This window comes from Cucurbita pepo, chromosome LG07 (genome assembly GCF_002806865.2).
Source record: "Cucurbita pepo subsp. pepo cultivar mu-cu-16 chromosome LG07, ASM280686v2, whole genome shotgun sequence".
NCBI classification, from domain to species: Eukaryota; Viridiplantae; Streptophyta; class Magnoliopsida; order Cucurbitales; family Cucurbitaceae; genus Cucurbita; species Cucurbita pepo.
The window spans coordinates 2126820-2146558 of NC_036644.1; the positions used below are offsets into that span (position 1 = coordinate 2126820).

Sequence of the window (19739 nt, forward strand, 5' to 3'; positions counted from 1 at the left end):
ACTCAAGAGGCTAGATTTTGTTGCCGTTGAAATTGAAAATTTTTTAACTGTTTTTCTGGTTATTTTCAAGAAAGGAGAAAAACAACACCCTTTTAATGTTTTTCGAACAAAAATTTGATGATATTGACTAAAAACTACCATAGAACTGTGATGTCTCACATTAGTTGGGGGAGGAGAACAAAACAACCTTTATAAGGGTGTGGAAACCTTCCCCTAGCATACGCGTTTTAAAGCATTGAGGGGAAGCCCGAAAGAAAAAGCCCAAAGAGAACAATATATGTTAATGGTGGATCCGGGTCGTTACTAAGGTATCAGAGTCAGACATTGGACGATGTGCTAGCCTTCTCGTTGTTCTCCGAAGGGGGATAGATACGAGGTGGTATGCCAGTAAGGACGTTGGGTCCCAAAGGGGGGTGGATTTGGAGGGAGCCCCCATCGATTGGAGAGATGAACGAGTGCCAGCGAAGACGTTGGGCCCTGAAGGGGGGTGGATTGTGATGTCCCACATTGGTTGGGGAGGAGAACAAAACACCATTTCAAGGGTGTGGAAACCTTCTCCTAACAAACGCGTTTTAAAGCCTTGAGGGGAAGCCCAAAGAGGACAATATCTGCTAGTGGTGGATCTGGGTCGTTACAAGAACAATCATTAGAACGTTGACGTTTGAATGTTGTAATTTCAAATTTAATTTAAGCAAAAAAAAATCATATATCGTTTGTGAGCTCTTCACCTTCTATATTTCACAGAAAAACCATCACGAGAAATTGATAGGATTGACGTCCGAAGATTAAATGAAACTTCTTTAGTACGATAAATGTGGTGTATCGGGATTAAACGAAAACGTTTTCATTAAAAAAATAAAAAAGGGCGAATCAGATAAGCAAAACTTGAATTGGTGTGAACAAAATGCTTCTAATATCCTCCCTTCAAAACATTAAGAAATTGCAACAAAATCAAACACTAATTTATTGATTGAGATGTTGCAGTGCGCATCTCATCTCAAGTAGAACAAAGCCTCCCTCCCACCAAACCTCTTCTAAGCGCAGGAGGAATACTGTGGTACATAACTTCTTTGTCTAGCAAGCTCATGGAGATCATGAACAATCTTAAAGACTGCATCGGGTCTCGCCAGCCTCAACGCGTTCTGTGACATCACCATCAGCTCGTCCGCTTTTGGCCCGAACCAATTTGCTACAATCTTCGCTATCTCTTTAGGAGATTTTGAAAACTTCCCGCAACCGTTCTCAACAACATACGGTACGTTCCCAGCTTCCTGAAAGCAAAAGCAAGTAACTTAATAAACGAGCGTGACCGAGTCCAGTTTAGTTACAACTACGATGGGCAGTGACTGATATGTGAACGAAACGATGTAACAGCCCAAGCCCATCACTAGCAGATATTATCCTCTTTGGACTTTCCCTCAAGGTTTTAAAGCGCGTCTGCTAGGAAGAGGTTTCCACACCCTTGTAAAGAGTGCTTTGTTCTTCTCTCCAACCGATGTGGGATCTCACAATTCACGCCCGGGCCTGGTCACTGCGACCCCCTTTGTGAGGAGGCACCCTTTCTCCCGAAGTTACGGGGCCCTCCTGGACCCAACATCCTCGTTAGCACTCGTCCGATGTCTAGCTCTGATACCATTTGTAACAACCTAAACCCACAGCTAGTAGATATCATCCTCTTTGGGCTTTCCCTTCTAGCCTTCCCCTCAAGGTTTTAAAATGCGTCTACTAGAGAGAGATTTCCACACCCTTATAAGAAGTGCTTTGTTCCACTCTCCGACCGATGTGAGATCTCACAATCCACCCACTTCGGGACCCAACGTCTTCACTAGCACTCGTCTGGTGTCTGACTCTAATACAATTTGTAACAACCTAAGCCCACCACGAGAAGATATTATCCTCTTTGGGCTTTCTCTTCTAGCCTTCCTCTCAAGGTTTTAAAATGCGTCTGCTAGGGAGAGGTTTCCACACCCTTATAAAGAGTGTTTCGTTCCCTCTCCAACCGACGTGGAATCTCACAAACGACCAGATCACGTGTTTACTAAAGATTCGATGGTTTAGATACGCGATGAACAAGCTACACAACCATTTAGCTATTCAAATCCTTCTACTAAGGAGCTTATCAGATAAGTTGACTAAAATAAGAGAAACATTTACAAGATAATCAAGCAAAGTTGAGCAATGAAGGGTTTAATAAGAAACTAACCTGTCCAGCAATAAAGCCATTCAGTATTATAGGAAGACCTCTTATCATGGCTTCAGCGATCGTTCCCGGGCCCGCCTACGAAAGAAAACTTGTTGGTTAGGCACGTGCGCTATGGAGATCTAATCATACGAACCATTCGGAAATTACCTTTGTTATAATGCAATCACAAGCTCCCATACATTCCTCCATTTTTGTGACAAACCCCTTCACCTACAACATTAGAGATAATTTTCTGATTATGTGTGTGTCCATGAAATAAAATAATGGATGTTTTCGATAAACCAAGCATCCACGTAGCCGTTTAAAAACTCGTTGAAACTTGGTCTACACCAGAAATGATAAAGTGTATAACATGTAGCTATGTATCAGGCCAAGCCTACCGCTAACAGATATTGTCCGCTTTGGCCTGTTATGTATCATCGTCGGCCTCACAGTTTTAAAATGCGTCTGTTAGGGAGAGGTTTCCACACCCTTAAAAGGAATATTTCATCCCCTTCTCCAACCGATGTGGGATCTCACAATCTACCCCTCTTGGGGGCCTAGCATCCTCGCTGACACACCACCTAGTGTCTGGCTCTGATACCATTTGTAACAGCCCAAGCCCACTGCTAACAGATATTATCTGTTTTGACCCGTTACGTATCGTCATCAACCTCACAGTTCTAAAACACGTCTATTAGGGAGAGGTTTCCACACCCTTATAAGGAATGCTTCCTTCCCCTCTCCAACCAATGATCTCACAATCCACCCCACTTGGGGGTCCAGTGTCTTCGCTGGCACACCGTCCAATGTCTTGCTCTGACACCATTTGTAACAACCCAAGCCCACCGCTAACAGATATTGTCCGCTTTGGCCTGTTACGTATCACTGTCAGCCTCACGGTTTTAAAACGTGTCTATTAGGAAGAAGTTTCTACACCCTTATAAGGAATATTTTGTTCCCCTCTCCAACAGACGTGGGATCTCTCAAACTAACTTAGACAAATCAAAGTCTAGACTCTAATATCCTTATTTAAGCATTAGAGTCTAGGTGAAAAGGCGTTAATGCATCAATTTTATAACTCGTTCGCACCTCAGGAACAACATACAAAAAGTAGTCGAAACCAACTTCTAAAAAGTTGCTAAGTTTCCCTGTTGGAGTTACCTACTCGACAGCTAATGCAAGTAGAACCGTATGAGTGATTTTCGTAACGTAAGCACGAGTTCGGGTTCTCATCTCCTACCAACCCCTTTGAAAGAGAGGTTGTCAAACCACTCATAGGGATTCAAAAGAAAGAAAAGTCAAAAGATTGTAATCAGAGCAGAAAGGGAAGTTTTAGACAGTTAAATACCTGAACAGGAACCTTCCAATCAATTGCAAGCAACCTGGCAGCTAGTTTTTTGTTGCGGCCACAAATCACAAGAACTTGGCCTATTGGCTCGCCATGATTTTCATCGAACAACGCGTTACTTAGCGCCTTAGCCGTAGCCTCAATCGGACCCATACCTTCCCCTCCTCCCATGAGCAGCACGGCAGGAAGATTTTCATCCATGCCTAATTCTTTTCTCAACTCAATCTGTAACCAATATTAAAAGGGCTCAATTATGTTAAGGAAAAAAGTCCACTGCAAATTTCCCGAGTCCATAACGCTCGAGGCTGCAGAAAAACACACGAGGTTGCTATTCAATGTACCTCGAGGATCTAAAGGGTTAAACATTTAATATGCAGTTAGGAAATCCTAAAACAGCATGGCAGTTCATAAACGGTTCATAAAGTCCTAAACAAATAGCACGATACACGACGAGTAATACTAAGTGGTATCAGAAGCAAACACGAAGTTTTTAAATCAGTAGACAACCTTCGGAGGAATAGGCTTAACGAAGGAAGGCCGTACGGGAAGGCCATAAACCTTTAGTTTGGAAGGATGGAGTCCAGCTTTCAAACCCCTCTTCGCTACCTCCGTAGACGGGCAGTAGCATCTCGTTACAAGCTTATGGAACCTGGACAAAATAGAACAGATAATGAAGACAACGCCACGAATAAGGGGTCGATAGAAATAACAAAAAGAATGACTAACCATGTTGGGTGGCAGGTGCTCAAATCCGTGATTACCGTGGTGAAAATGATCTTATTCAAGAGGCCCTTCGACCTCAAAATACGAAGGGGAACGTGCTGCATTAGAGGATGTACACTGATAATGATATCTGGCCGATATTTCATGAGCCCTTTGGCTACCTCTCTGGGAGATGATGTTGAATTAGAACAATCTCATGAGATAGAACAACTCAAAAGAACAAGAATGCTTAACCAGCAGCCTATTTTTAAGCTGTTCAGATGATCATGAGGAAATCTAAAAGCAATCGTCGAGGCAGAAATGCTTACCGAGCTATGAATGTTGAAGTTGCAGCAAAATTTGACTGGTGGATCACTTTTGGAGCAGTCGCATAGTAAGTCATTCTCCACAATGTGCCATGTTTCACTAAGAAGTTATAGCTTCTTGGTAATTGATTGAATGGCCAAGGAGTGTGCTCCGCCCATAAATCAGTTATAAACACCTGCAATCGTTCATATTAGATGCAGATAAAGCAATGCCAACATTACCAAACATCCAGATAAAGCAAAAATATAGTGTAGTAGTCCAAGTTCACCGCTAGCAGATATTGTCCGTTTCGGCCCGTTACATATCGTCGTCAGCCTCACGGTTTTTGAAACATGTCTACTAGGGAGAGGTTTCCCCACCCTTATAAGTAATGTTTCTTTTCCCTCTCCAACCGATGTGGGATCTCACAATCCACCCCCTTGGGGCCGGCGTCCTCGCTAGCACACCGCCCGGTGTTTGGCTCTAATACCATTTATAATAGTCCAAGTCCACCACTAGCAGATATTGTCCGTTTCGGCCCATTACATATCGTCATTAGCCTCACGGTTTTTAAAACATGTCTACTAGGGAGAGGTTTCCCCACCACCCTTATAAGTATGTTTCGTTTCCCTCTCCAACCGATGTGGGATCTCACAATCCACCCCCTTAGGGGCCAGCGTCCTTGTTGGCACACCGCCCGGTGACTAGCTCTAATACCATTTGTAATAGTCCAAGCCCACCGCTAGCAAATATTGTCCTGACACAGTTTAAAAACCTCAAGGGAAATCCCAAAGAAGACAATATATATGCTTTCCTTAAACCTCAATGAATCATTGAGCAAGTGAATATCACATGAATGAGATTATAAACTAGAACATTGTGCATTGAATTCATTCATTGAATATTCAGCAAACACTATGAGAACTAAACGATTCAAACCTGATAATCGTTCCCAAATTCTTCATTAAAGGCAGCCTTGATTGCTTCAGCGGAAGCCCGATGACCCCCACCAGTGTCGCTCATCAAGATAAGAACTCGTTTGGGCTTCTCAGTTTCAACACCATTCAATGGCAGTGCACCATCCTGCGATACACCGAACCCATCGTCTCTAATCCCATTAGCCTCCTCCGAAACACCGCCTAACGAAGCAAACCCAAGTGAGGGTTTGTCACAATGGATCCTTATAACACTATTGAACTCATTCAAAAACCTCCTTAAACTCGAGCCACCTCTTGAACTCAAGCTCAACGAAACAACACCGGACCTAGACGGCCTTTTGACACAACGATAATCATCAACCCGGTTCAAATAAAGAGAATGTGACGATGACCCAGAACACCCATCAGAATTTAAGTTCAGAAACCTCGAACTAAACACAAAATAACCTAATTGAGAAACGAAATCAAGAACAGAACCATTTTCTTGGACTAAACCGGATGGATTATGCATATTTTGCAGCTAAGTAAGAAACATGGAAAACAACGAANTCAACGAAATGGATGTTCTAAAAACCCAAAATGATGGGACGATTTTGCGAGAGATTACGATTTGAAAAAATCAAACGAGGGTTATCGAAGTTGTTTGAGAGGGACCTTCTGGGGCTGGTTCACAGCCACAAGGAGAGGATGGAGCGAAATCTGGCGCTGGTGGATGGGTACTTATATTGCTCTCCTGCGCCGAGTATGAGCCTTGGTCCGCGCTAGGCGTCAAAGTGGCGCCTCGTTTTCGCAGCTCGGAATTCGCAATTCAACGGTATATNGATTCAACGGTATATTCCATTGAAAATGGGAATTGATTAGCGGATAGGCCACGCTCTGCAATGGGTTTACACTGGTCGTCTAGTAGGAGTCTAGTCCACCGGCCATTCCACTTCTCCGCCAAAAATCAACAAAAATGGAAGAAACTTTTAGGGGTGTTCTTCATTTCTGCAAATACCCCATTTTACACGACACCCGAATTAATCCCAGTTTTTTTCTTTTTCTAATTCTAGTAATTAAAAAAATATTAAAATAAATATTTTTTTTAATTTTTATCGAATATATCTTCGATATTATATCTTAATATTATTTTTTTATAATTTAATTTATAGTATATTTTATTTTATTCTCGATATTTAATTAGTTTATATTTTTTTTATTTATAGATATTAGTTGGTAGCTTGTATTCTATTTAAAAGGTTATGAATTTTCAATCTCAATTCTATTTTTCACTCCTAACATTTTAATTTAATTTTTTTTTTAATTTAATTTATTAAACACAAAAATAATTTAAATATATCTAATTAATATTAGATATATTTATGAATTATTTAACCCATAATTTAAATATTTAAATATACAATTTTTATGATTCGTCCATTAAAAACATAATTGACAAAAATAATTATCATTTTTTATATAATTTTTTTAATTCATTATAATGATTTTTTTAGTTGATAATTTTCGTTTTTTAATATAATTTTATTAAAAAATGTAAACACGTGATAATAATATTTGATAAACAAAAATATGATAAAATATTTTATCAACATAATTTAAAAAAAAAATAAAATTCAATATCTTTAACGATATAAATAAAATATTTAATTTATTTATTGAAATAAATTAAAGCAATAAATAGGACGGAAAATATAATCTTTGTCTATAGGATAAATCCTTCTCAACATCCTCCGTTATTTGAAAGTTGAAAGTCCGTTATTCCAATTCCCATGTGAGTCTTTGCAGTCATGATTGAGGCATGAAAAGCAAAGAAAATGAGGGTTTCATTGGAATTGGGTTGGACGGAGGAATTTGAAGAGGATTTCGTCTCAAAATAATTCTTGCCTATCGATTTCAAAACTAAAATAACGTCCCACCCGACCATTCCTTTTCGCACCTCTTTTTACGGTTTAGTAAAAAATATTATTTTTCGTCGTTATGAAATTTTTTTGTAAGTGAATAATATCATACCATTGTAGAAGTTCGTAATTCCTAATATAACATAAGAGCCATGTCAATAGAATTCTCGAGTAACAAACAAAAAAAAACTGCGAGCCACAGAGGTGTAGTCGAAAGTAACTCAAGCGTTGAACAAAAAATATACTTTGTTTGAGGGCTCCATTCAAGGAGTTGAACCTCGATTAAGAGAAGGTTGTTCGGGGGCTACAGAGGTTTCAGAGAAGACTCTATGGTTTGAAGCCTTTAAAAAATAAAAAATAAAGTCACGAGAGTTTGTGCTTGGAGTAAACAATGTATCATAGTTCTGTGATTTATAATATAATTTAATTAATTAATGAATAATTACGACCTATATATTTAATTAATAATTATTAAAGAATAATATATATATATATATTGACTAATTTAGTGATTTTAAAATCATTAATCATAAAACAATGTATAATTAAATATTTTTTACAACGATAATTACAATTAAATCACTTTAAAACGCTTATTCCAAAATCATTTCCAAATATAATTAAATTCCAACTATTTTCTTTTAAGTAGCAAATAAATAAAAATTAATTTAAGATTAGTTTTATATGATTCCTTAAAAGGCAATAAAAATAAATAAATAATAATGAGAAATAATAAAAATGCAGCCCACGTGGTAGAAAAAAACAATTAATTTAATTTATAATAAATTCTAAAAGCCAAGCCACGGCTCTACGCCGTAAAGCCGAGCCACGGCTCGCTAGTTGAACATTAAATCTCTGTCCAAATTCGACAACCATTTGTCCATTGGGCAATGCGGTACTATTGTAACAATATACTATAAATGGGATTATTAAATAATATATATATATATATATATATAAATTCGAAATATAATTAATTTTTTGCCTTTAATTTAGAAAATGTCATGGTTGGCCCACAAACCAAATCATGAGGTTTCAAAGTCAGGTCGAGGAACACAATGCGTGTCGGGAATAGAAAGGCCCCGTGTGGAATCTCAACATTGNAATTCGAAATATAATTAATTTTTTGCCTTTAATTTAGAAAATGTCATGGTTGGCCCACAAACCAAATCATGAGGTTTCAAAGTCAAGTCGAGGAACACAACGCGTGTCGGGAATAGAAAGGCCCCGTGTGGAATCTCAACATTGGGGTTATCGTAACATGACATTATATATACGAGAAACCTACTTACACAAGAGGTTGCAACTTATCTCGAGCTTTGAATTACTTCGAGCACGTCACTGACATATGTTGAGGATTATCGGGAGTGAGTTCCACGTTGGTTATAAGAATACTATCTCAATTGGTATGAGACCTTTTGGGGAAGCCTAAAGTAAAGTCATGAGAGTTTATGCTCAAAGTGGACAATNTAACTTATCTCGAGCTTTGAATTACTTCGAGCACGTCACTGACATATGTTGAGGATTATCGAGAGTGAGTTCCACGTTGGTTAGAATAATACTATCTCCATTGGTATTAGGCCTTTTGGGGAAGCCTAAAGCAAAGCCATGAGAATTTATGCTCAAAGTGGACAATATCGTACCATTGTGGAGAGTCGGGATTCCTAACATGGTCTCAAAGCCATGTCCTAAACTTAATCATGTCGATAAAATCCTCAAATGTCGAACAAATAATTGAGAGTCTTGAAGGTGTAGTCAAAAGTGACTAAAGTGTTGAACAAATGGTCTACTTTGTTCGAGGGATCTAGAGAAAGGAGTCGAGCCTCGATTAAGGGGAAGCTATTTGAGAGCTCCATAAGCCTCAGGGGAGGCTTATAGTTTAAGATCATGGGTTTATAAGCGAGGAATACTATCTCCATTGGTATGAGACCTTCTAGGGAAGCCCAAAGCAAAGTCATGAGAGCTTATGCTAAAAATGGACAATATGAGTCGGGATTCCTAACAACATAAACATATGATATTGTGAGACAAAACATTAACCTAGTATAAGATTTTGTTTTTATCCATGTATCGACTGAACTTATTCCACACTTCTAAATGTCAAATTTGACATTCTGTATCTCAATGATTAAATTATTGTAAACATATATAATATATTTTTGAAATAAAATATTAACTAAACTACCTATTTTTGAACTTTCTTAAAACAATTATTTATTTATTTATTTATTTAAATTTAAATAATTTTGAAATTATTTACATATTTTAACAATGGTTTGTAGTTTAATATATAATGGGCAGATTATATTTTTGCGCGGCCCAAAATGGTCCATGAACGAAAGTCCAGAAACGAATTCGATTCAAGCGCGATGAATTGAGCTTTGGGATCGAGCCATGGCGGTAAGATTTGATTCCAGTAATGCCGCTATCTTCATCTCTCCCACATAGAAGAACAAATCTCGCGGTAGGAGGCAATGGCGAACGAAGAAGAGAGAGTTCTAGAGCACCAGCTGGAACTTCAATTGCACGAGCAGAGAGATTCTCTGTCCGCCTTACAGGATGCCCTAGCCTCCGACGCATCCAATCCCGAGCTTCTCGCGGTACATTCTATTCTTCGATATGGTTTCTGGTTGGTTATTGAAAAAATTCTTGAGAGGAATGCATGAACCGAGTTTTTGCGTCTTACTGAATTCGATTATCTGATTTTAGAAGTTTTGGAGACCTCTGTTAGTTGATTTGCTGAATATTATCTGTTTGATGTCAAGGTGCACGAGGAGCTACTCCAGGCAATTAAAGAGGCTGAGGAAGGGCTTCTTCACCTCAAGCGTGCTAGGTTATTGCGAGAAGCAGATTCGGTGTTGCGTGGTTGTGATAGTAACGTGGCGGAGGATGTTAAGGTGGAGTCTCTTGATCCTACTGACGTCCAGCCTGAACCTCTAGAGGATCGGAGTTTCATCGTTGGATCGAAATGTAGATTCCGGCACACTGATGGACGTTGGTATGATGGTGAAATTGTTGGATTGAATGGTTCCAATTCTGCGAAAATATCCTTCCTCACTCCTACAACTGATAATATGTTGGTAAGCATTCAATGACCTTATATTTCGGCTTTTGCGAAACTGTTATTATGATTACTTCACCACCTGACATTTCTTTCTTTTGAAGTGTGTTTGTGCACATATTAATTGTTAATTATACGTGCATTGATCTTTCTGGATCGTATTCTATATGCTTGTGGTTGTCTTCTTTTTTTGTGAGGGAATCCAACTGGATTCTTTCCTAGTTTGCAGAGCACTTTCTAGATGTGTTTTAACTAGTGTCAGCAGTTGGATTTTATTTCACCTAAATTATTGAGCAATCACTATGGTTTTTATCACATCATGATACTAATGTTACATAACAACACCAAAGTGCAGATATGCAAGTTCTTCTTACAGCAAAGATGTCGGTTTGGTACTAACTGCCGCTTATCACATGGTATGTCATATTCTTTCGTATGGACCATGTTGATCCAACAACTCTTTTAAGTAAAACCCTCCTCTTGTTTGGGTGATTGTTCCCACTAGCAGTATTAATCTTGAGATGCTAGGATAGCTTATTTTGATGAAGTTCCTGCATTGGTCCAGGATTAAGAAAAGGTTTTCCTTTATAAGAATCCAGTATGATGGTCCTGTGCTGTTCGGTTTTCTTGTTGGTGAATCTTTAATCATCTTTATTCCTAATAGAAGCATGGGAGTAAATCTTAAATGTTCTGCAATGATTATAACGTCTTACTCCTTGAGATAAGAAACAATTTTATTTCTATTGAAAGAAGAATGCAAGAGTAGATTCCCAATCCTAGAACTAAAGAAAATGGAGATTTCACTGAAGAAAAACTGTCTTGGAACTATAATCTAAATCTATTTCACCTAAGAGAAGAGAGCAAAGAGAAACTTTCATGGATTTGTCTATAATTCTGATCTCTTTGAAAATCAATTTCCACAAGTTTATGCATGAGGTAAATTGTGATGTCCTACATTGGTTGGGGAGGAGAACAAAACACCCATTATAAGGGTGTGGAAACCTTTCCCTGCTAGACACGTTTTAAAGCCTTGAGGGGAAGCCCGAAAGGGAAAGCCCAAAGAGGATAATATCTGCTAGCGGTGGGCCTGGATCGTTACATAAATGCTTGTGAACATGGAACTTCTAAAACTCCCCTTCCATGTAGCTATCTATGTCTGGTAGATTCCTTTTATGATACTGTCTATGACTGTGCTTTATGTTACACAAGATAGTCTCGTCCTTAAACGTGTTTGAGAATACATGTTGCATTTTACTTCAGTTCCAATAGTATTATGATTCTGAATTTCTTCCCCTTGATTTACTTCTTGCCATTTTATTCAATTTGAACTGAACATACCCTAGTTTTTTATTCACCTTTTCAGAGAATGTTTTTTTTTTACCTTCTATGCATCATTACGGGCATTGCTACTATAATCAATTAGTTTTTTTTCCCCCTGCTCTCAATTAGGTTCTCGTCCTTCTGTGTAATGTATACCATAATAGGCAATAGCTATGCTGTTATTCAATTAGCTGAGAGAGTTCTTCATGTGTAGGTGTGGATATCCCTTTAACCTCCCTTAGGAGATATGTGCCAACAATTTGGAATCAGTCACTGGCTGGGTCCAGTGTCTGGGCTCTCTCGTCTAGGAATAATGGCATTTGGAGGCAGGCTGAACTTGAATCTTGGGATAATGCACTTCAAGTTGCACAAGTTGTTTTCAAAGATGATAGATCCTCTCAAAATCTTGGACCAGAGGATATAGCATTATCTGAGTATGCTCAAATTAGTGATGGTGAAGAAAGCGATTTCAGCTTGGTACAGTCCGACTCAAGTGATTACGATGAGGATGATCTGCAGGGTTTGGGATTTCTGGAAAGTTCTGTCCAGCAGAGGGGCATCCAGACGGAGACCGCCATATTTGCGAAATGGGAGAACCATACCCGGGGAATCGCTTCCAAGATGATGGCTAATATGGGCTATCGCGAAGGAATGGGTTTGGGTGCATCTGGGCAGGGGATGCTAAATCCTATCCCTGTCAAGGTACTTCCAGCAAAGCAATCTCTTGACCATGCTCTAGAGTCACAAAAAGAAGATAATACTAACGACGAGAATAACGGTAAGAAACGAAGTAGAGGCGGTAAGAGGAAACGTGACAAGAAGTTCGCTGCAGCAACCCGGGCAGCTAAAGACGTAGAAGAGTCAAGACCTGATGTCTTTAACCTCATCAACCACCACCTTGCAATGCATAACGGAGAATTGAACAATGGATCCACGAAGAAACAGAAAGACAAAGGTTCAGCAGCAGATGGGAAGAAGGTGGATAGACGAAGCCTAATTGCGTACGACGACGAGGTGAAAGACCTGCGTATACGAATAGAGAAGCTCGAGGAAATGGTGAACAGAAATAAGAAAGAGAAGGTTGTTTACGAGGCGGCCTTAAGAAAACTGACCGAGACTCGTAAAGCTTTGGCGGAGGCGGAGGCAGCTCATGCATCTGCATCAAATGCAGTTACCAGCAGAGAAAAGGAAAAAAGATGGTTGAAGTTCTAGAGGATGATGAGGACTTTGATGTTATTGTATATATAATGATGGGTCACTTGTAGAAGAAGATTCATTTCACTCTCTGAAACTGCTTCTGCATATGAATTATTGAGGTGAATCATGTGACTTAGATTCCATGGCGGTTGGAGTATTATTTGTGTGGACTTATCATTCTCTTACTAATTTTAACTTCAAATAGAAAGGAGAGCTCCTTCATCATTCGACATTTGCAACTCAAGTCTATTTCTAGCAGATTCTTCGATTGAAGTTGAATCTCACAATCCATTTCTTTAGGGGCCAGCATCTTCGTTGACACACACCGTTCGGTATTTGAATTTAATACTATTTGTAATAGCCTAAGTCTACTACTAGCAGGTATTGTTCGCTTTGTTTCCCTCTATAACCGCTCGGTTTCTGACTTTGATACTTTTTGTAATAGTCCAAGTTTGCTACTAGCATATATTGTTTGCTTTGTTTCCCTCTATAACCGCTCGGTTTCTGACTTTGATACTCTTTGTAATAGTCCAAGTCTACTACTAGTATATATTGTTCGCTTTGTTTCCCTCTATAACCGCTCGGTTTCTGACTTTGATACTCTTTGTAATAGTCCAAGTCTACTACTAGCAAATATTGTTTGCTTTGTTTCCCTCTATAATCGCTTGGTTTCTTGCTTTGATACTATTTGTAATAGTCTAAGTCTACTACTAGCAGATATTGTTTGCTTTGTTTCTCTTTGTAATCGCTCGGTATCTGGCTTTGATACTATTTGTAATAGCTTAAGTTTACTACTAGCAGATATTGTTCGCTTTGTTTCCTTATATAATCGCTCGGTATCTGGCTTTGATACTATTTGTAATAGCTTAAGTCTACTACTAGCAGATATTGTTCGCTTTGTTTCTTTATATAACCGCTCAGTATCTGGCTTTAATACTATTTGTAATAGCTTTAGTCTACTACTAGCAAATATTGTTCGTGTTTCCCTCTATAATCGATGTGGATCTCAACATACAGGTATTTACATTTTTTTCAAAAGTTATTTTATGAAAAAAAAAAATGTGAAAGAAATTTGATTAAAAGAAAAAGGGGATAAATGGAATAAAATCCAAGCTAAAATCATGGGAATCAAAATAAGAAAAGAAAAAGAAAAAGAAAAAAAAGAATGAAATTTCTTATTAAATTAAAATATATAATTATTGTGTAATTTAGACAAGAAAAAAAAAAGGAATGAATACTATTTTCAAATAATTGACATTTTTTTTAAAAAATATGATATTTAAATAACATATTGGACATAATTTTCAATTTCGAAATAATTAAAATTACATAGTGATTATTTTAAAATTAATTTATTGCTTGATTTATTATTTTAACAGATTTTTCTTTCCTAAAATTAATTTTGAATTAACTAAAAACAATTTTAATTTTAATTTAAAAATAAATCACTTCTTCTCACTGGTTTTTGCTTCCGCGAAGAAAGAAAAAATGGAGGGTTTATGGGGTATGGATTGATTAATTTCATGAAAAATTGCCCAGTTGCTTCTAAATTCCAGCGGTAGCCTCTGAAGAAGAAGAAGAAGAAGAAGAAGAAGAAGCATGAGGATTGCAGTGGAAGGTTGCATGCACGGTGACCTCGACAATGTCTACAAGACTCTCCAATACATGGAGCAAGTTCAGAACATCAAAATCGACCTTCTGCTCTGCTGTGGCGACTTTCAGGTACTTCTTTTAGTTCCGCATCCTTTTCTATTTTGCAGTATCTACTCCTCTAAATCGTTGCATTTTTATGAGCGTTTTAGGCTGTTAGAAATGAGTACGATCTGAAGAGCTTAAATGTGCCGCCGAAATATCGCGCCATGAACTCGTTCTGGAAGTATTACTCTGGAGCTGAAATCGCTCCTTATCCTACTATTTTCATTGGTGGAAATCATGAAGCTTCTAATTATTTGTGGGAATTGTGAGTTAATTCACCTTAGCTTGCGTTATCTCTTAATGGGTCTCCATGAGTTCTTTGGTTGTTTGTGTTCTTGGTGTCTTGATATATGAACTTTATTTTGTTCGTGTTCTTGGTGTCTTGATTTATGAACTTTATTTTGCTTGTGTTCTTGGTGTCTTGATCTATGAGCTTTATTTTGGGGGTAATAGAAATTCTGCAAGTGAGTTGAATCACAGTCATGGATTACTGCAGTTTTTTATTTTTCGAATTCTTTGAGTATGTGTGAAACAATTGGCAATCGTCCAGGAGAGTTCCGATATTCTGATACTCGGTCGTCCTGTTGAACAATTAGATGAGATCTTTACACAATCATCTCTATGCCCTCAATTTCAATTGTTTCCCGTGTCTTTTTTCTTTTCTTTTTTTTTTTTCTCATTTCATTGTTGTTCTTTTGAGGATTTGTATTTTTATTTTAGGTACTATGGAGGTTGGGCTGCGCCAAATATCTACTTCTTGGGCGTTGCTGGTGTAGTAAAGTTTGGAAATATCCGTATTGGTGGGCTGTCTGGGATTTATAATGCACGCCATTATCGTCTAGGTGGGTTATTGAATAACTTTCTGGCCGATGTTTATGTAGACGCAAAATGGTGAAAGGTAGTTATCTTGATTGATTAGAATACAGTCGAGGTTTTGTCTTGTTTGTTTCTTCATGTGCTGCGTTCGTCATGGAATCTGGTAAACATTAATAGCCCCGAGTGAGAATGGCTTTCAGATTGAGTAACTGCAAGTTTGTTCTGGGTTGGGGGTTTTCATTCTGGAGTGCTTTTAAGGAGACTACACATTTTATGATCTTTTGAGGAGGTGTTTTATTGATAAAGCTTTTCTAATGGATAGATTGGTGGGCAGTGTACTAATTCCTCATTAAATCATAACTCTTAAGAATATAGCATATTGAAAAAAGTTGACATTTCGAATGTACGGTTGCACTTTTCTATCTTTATGTTGCCTGTTATCTTAACTGCATTATGCAATAACTGCTAAACTACATGCGACATGATCTTCTTCACATTTAACGAGCAGGTCACTACGAGAGGCCTCCATACAATGAGGATACTATAAGATCTGTTTACCATGTTCGTGAATACGATGTTCAGAAGCTTATGCAAGTTGAGGAACCCATTGACATTTTTCTTTCCCATGATTGGCCTGTTGGCATCACTGATTATGGAAACTGGAAGCAGCTTGTTAAGTTCAAACCATTTTTTGAGAAGGAGGTAGCTAAAAATATTTCGATACGATCTGCTTACCTAACCACTAACAAAAGTGCATGCATAGTAATTCTACATAGTCTGAACTGCTTTACATTGATGCAAGTTCTTTGATTGTTGCTTGGGTGTAAGATTTCTATTCATTTTGGCGGTGTCCGCTTCTTACATAAATTTCTATGTTGTCATTGTCAGATGAATTTTGTACGTAGTCGATGTGAAAAAGTATCAGATCTGCTACATCTATCTATCACTCTTAATTCACATTAACCTACTAAGATCAGCACTTAGCATAGGGTTAAAGTGAATGTTAGAAGAGGATAAGCACTTTCGAAATTGCAAAGTTGACAAGACCTTCATTATAACAGCTAGATTTTCTTGTAAAGTCAGAAACAATGAATCTAGACCCCGAAAGCCAGTATAGATTATACTTCCTGTATCGTCAACTTTAAGTTATGAAGAAGGCATTAGTAAAGTGAACATATAGTTGTCGGAGAACCGAGAAATTAGACTTCTATTGCTGAACGGATTGAAGGATCCGACATATTAGCTATAGAATGGTCCCTGGAGAAATTTAAACAGATTCCAGATAAAATATTTCAAATTCTCTGATATGTTTATTTGCTGATTTTGTCCTGATTGTGCACTATTAAGGTTCATGATAACTTATGGAGTCGAATTGTAAATGCCAGATTCAGGAAAGACGTCTGGGGAGTAAGGCTGCAGCTGAGTTGCTGGAAAAGTTGAAACCACCTTACTGGTTTTCAGCTCACTTGCACTGTAAGTTTGCGGCTCTCGTTCAACATGGTGAAGGTGGCCCTTTGACAAAATTTCTTGCGCTTGATAAGTGTCTTCCTAAACGCAAATTTTTACAGGTACTTTTTTTCTTTTTTGAGTTTCTTAATAGTAAATAGTAATAATCCATGTGGTCCTTTTTTCGATCCTCGTTAGACGCTGGTAATTTTAAAGCTTTAACTGTGGTATTTTAGGTTATTGAGCTTGAAGCAGAGCCTGGACCTTATGAGATTCATTACGACGAAGAATGGTTAGCAATAACACGAAGGTTCCATGAAATTTTCCCATCCGCAGCCAAAAATGCAAACTATGGGTGCGTATGTTTTATGAGAACTTTTGGTGACGGTTTGATTGGACCGAACTTTCTTTCTCATTTGTAGCCATTGTTAGTCTGAGTTGTAACCTTCCATTTATTAATTTCAGGAATTTAAAGCTTCAAATGCAAGATTGTCGACAATGGGTCCAAAGCAGATTAAAAGAAAGAGGAGCAAAACCTTTTGAATTTGTTCAGACTGTTCCTTGTTATGATCCGTCTAGATCTGTCTCCAACAGTCCACTTGCTGGTAATTCAATAATATTTTCATTTGGGTTATTATATCTGTGCAAGTAAAAAAGCAAAAAAGGATATCTATCACCCCTTGCACAGTTGTGGATAGTTGTTGGCGAATATATTTGGATGATATGTCGGTTGCTCTCCAAGTATAAGTTGTTGCTGTTAGATGAACACGACTCCTCCACAATGGTATGATATTGTCCACTTTGAGCATAAGCTCTCGTGGCTTTGCTTTGGGCTTTCCAAAAGGCCTCAAACCAATGGAGAGAGTATTCTTTGTTTATAAACTCATGATCATTCCCTAAATTAGCCGATGTGAGACTGTTATCATACAACACCTCGCCTTAATCGAGGCTCGACTCTTTTGGAGTCTTAGTCATTTTTTACTGCCTTTGAGGAGGTTTGACTCCTTTTCTTTTGAGTCATTTGTTCGACATTTGAGGATTTATCAATCTATTGGCATTGCTAAGTTTAGGCATGGCTCTGATACCATGTTAGACGAACACGACTCTCCACAATGGTATGATATTGTCCACTTTGAGCAAAAGCTCTCATGGCTTTGCTTTGGCTTCCCAAAAGGCCTCAAACCAATGGAGAGAGTATTCTTTGTTTATAAACCCATGATCATTCCCTAAATTAGCCGATGTGGGACTTTCATCATCCAACAGTTGCCAAATGATGCATAGCTAATGAAGCATAGCTAATGAACTTGGATCTTTTGTGTTCTATGTCTTGTTCACTCTGTTAAATTGCTTGTGGTATCACAGGGTGTAACCGAAATCCTCAGACTGAATCTTTGCTGAAGTTTCTTGAACTCCCTTATCTTCTTGATGACATATCAGAATCTGGACCATCAGGTTCATCTATTCCTTTCTCAGATAGTGGTAAACTATTTATCTTATGCTCTGGATTATTTCCTGCTCAAGAACTTCTTAGAATAAGTAGTTCCGTTAATGATGAACCGAAATATCTTACGTCCATCTAACCTTGGCGCTCGAATTGATTGAAACTAAGTACTCTCAAATTTAATTTTACTGGGACACTTTTTTTGTTAGACTTCTCTAAGGTCTTAGTAGTTAGTACTCACACACAGAATCTGGTGTATTGTATTGGTGCACGTGTCGTAGATTTACATTTTCCGAATAGCTGATTATTCGAAGCCTCGTAATTTTACGTTCTCTGTAATATTTACGGATTTAGGTTCGTTCGTCAACAGTGAAGACATTCAAATTGATGACATAGATGATGGGGATGAAGAAACTGCAGAACCTGAAGATGCATAAACCATTCATTTTGGCAATGGCCACCAAGATCCTCCACGGTGAATGAAGGTTGACCACTTGAGCTTTATGCTATACTTGTATTGGAATGGGCATATTCCAATGTTCATGTGAATGGATTGATCCTTCCATTACAAGACTCTTCTTGGAACACTTTTTATTGGCTCAGAGAGAGAGAGAGAGATTGTAAAGTGACTTTTTAAAGGGTCATGCATTCTAGAGAATTTCCACTGTCAATAATTTATGCTCTTTTGCTTTAAAAATTCCCCTCAAAATTAATTGTATCTGCTAAGCTTGTGATCTTCAATGATCTTGACTGGATTATCACAAATGGGGTTGAGCAAAGATGCAGTGGAGTTCTTTCTGTATATGGGAACCGTTTCGTTTTTGTAGGTTGGTTCGGTCTATTGCTCTTTCCTTATGCCTATTTTGTCGTAGGAGGTTGGTTTACAGGTACAACCTTTGTAACTTCATGGTATACCCGTGTATTGGCAAGTTCCTATCTTTCAATTGAGACAGAACATATTCATGTCTTGGGCTATCGGGGAGTCTAGAGGAGGCCAAAACCTTGATGATAGAAGAAAGGTCATTTGCATGTTGTTGAGGTCCCATATTGACTAATTTAGGGAATGATCCTAAGTTTATAAGTAAGTAATACATCTCGATTGATATGAGGTCTTTTGGAGAAGCCCAAAACAAAGACACGAGAGCTTATACTCAAAGTGGATGATATCATATCATTGTGGAGAGTCGGGATTCCTAACACAAGCTATTTGGAAGAATTAAGCTATGCAACAAACGCATAATGTGGTTTCAATTTTCAAACAAACGCATAATGTGGTTTCAATTTTCAAACACAAAAGCTTTGTCTGTCAGTTTAAGTGTAAGTGGGTTGGTTCAACTTGAATTTTGGTCGAAATTGTGTGTCAGATTTGAAATATTGAGCCCGAAA

The 19739-nt window shown here is 38.0% G+C and overlaps 3 protein-coding genes across 5 annotated transcripts; 2 read left to right on the forward strand and 1 right to left on the reverse strand.

Annotated features, from left to right (window-relative positions):
* Positions 1–825: 825 nt before the first annotated feature.
* Positions 826–6021, reverse strand: LOC111798450 (monogalactosyldiacylglycerol synthase, chloroplastic). The gene is made up of 8 exons (XM_023681602.1): positions 5481–6021; positions 4565–4737; positions 4260–4421; positions 4041–4182; positions 3534–3758; positions 2351–2413; positions 2204–2278; positions 826–1271 (listed from the first exon to the last, which is right to left on the reverse strand). The coding sequence occupies exons 1-8, from the start codon at positions 5988–5990 to the stop codon at positions 1035–1037; spliced, it is 1587 nt and encodes a 528-aa protein (XP_023537370.1). The 5' UTR covers positions 5991–6021; the 3' UTR covers positions 826–1034.
* Positions 6022–9710: 3689 nt separating this feature from the next.
* On the forward strand, positions 9711–13180 carry LOC111798451 (zinc finger CCCH domain-containing protein 22-like). Its single transcript, XM_023681604.1, has 4 exons — positions 9711–9977; positions 10143–10457; positions 10794–10854; positions 11973–13180. The coding sequence occupies exons 1-4, from the start codon at positions 9852–9854 to the stop codon at positions 12968–12970; spliced, it is 1500 nt and encodes a 499-aa protein (XP_023537372.1). The 5' UTR covers positions 9711–9851; the 3' UTR covers positions 12971–13180.
* Positions 13181–14409: 1229 nt separating this feature from the next.
* Positions 14410–19118, forward strand: LOC111799290 (lariat debranching enzyme). 3 transcript variants are annotated; one of them, XM_023682775.1, is made up of 9 exons: positions 14410–14677; positions 14758–14915; positions 15371–15492; positions 15975–16168; positions 16852–17034; positions 17149–17267; positions 17378–17517; positions 18275–18391; positions 18708–19118. In XM_023682775.1, exons 1-9 carry the CDS (start codon positions 14555–14557, stop codon positions 18788–18790), a joined length of 1239 nt encoding a protein of 412 aa, XP_023538543.1. In that variant the 5' UTR covers positions 14410–14554; the 3' UTR covers positions 18791–19118. The 3 variants fall into 3 exon arrangements, with proteins under 3 accessions (XP_023538543.1, XP_023538544.1, XP_023538545.1); XM_023682776.1 differs by having other exon boundaries at positions 18275–18364; XM_023682777.1 differs by lacking the exon at positions 14758–14915.
* The last annotated feature ends 621 nt before the right edge of the window (positions 19119–19739 follow it).

Bases quoted from the DNA above. Each gene is read 5' to 3' on its own strand.
- LOC111798451 (XM_023681604.1), top strand. From the start codon at position 9,852: ATGGCGAACGAAGAAGAGAGAGTTCTAGAGCACCAGCTGGAACTTCAA. The intron at 10,458-10,793 runs GTAAGCATTCAA...ACCAAAGTGCAG, and splicing joins CTACAACTGATAATATGTTG to ATATGCAAGTTCTTCTTACA. The intron at 10,855-11,972 runs GTATGTCATATT...CTTCATGTGTAG, and splicing joins TAACTGCCGCTTATCACATG to GTGTGGATATCCCTTTAACC.
- LOC111798450 (XM_023681602.1), bottom strand. From the start codon at position 5,990: ATGCATAATCCATCCGGTTTAGTCCAAGAAAATGGTTCTGTTCTTGAT. The intron at 4,738-5,480 runs GTTTGAATCGTT...GAACGATTGCAG, and splicing joins AATTTGGGAACGATTATCAG to GTGTTTATAACTGATTTATG. The intron at 2,414-3,533 runs GTATTTAACTGT...CTAATGTTGTAG, and splicing joins ATTGGAAGGTTCCTGTTCAG to GTGAAGGGGTTTGTCACAAA.
- LOC111799290 (XM_023682775.1), top strand. From the start codon at position 14,555: ATGAGGATTGCAGTGGAAGGTTGCATGCACGGTGACCTCGACAATGTC. The intron at 14,678-14,757 runs GTACTTCTTTTA...TGAGCGTTTTAG, and splicing joins TCTGCTGTGGCGACTTTCAG to GCTGTTAGAAATGAGTACGA. The intron at 16,169-16,851 runs GTAGCTAAAAAT...TGTAAATGCCAG, and splicing joins AACCATTTTTTGAGAAGGAG to ATTCAGGAAAGACGTCTGGG.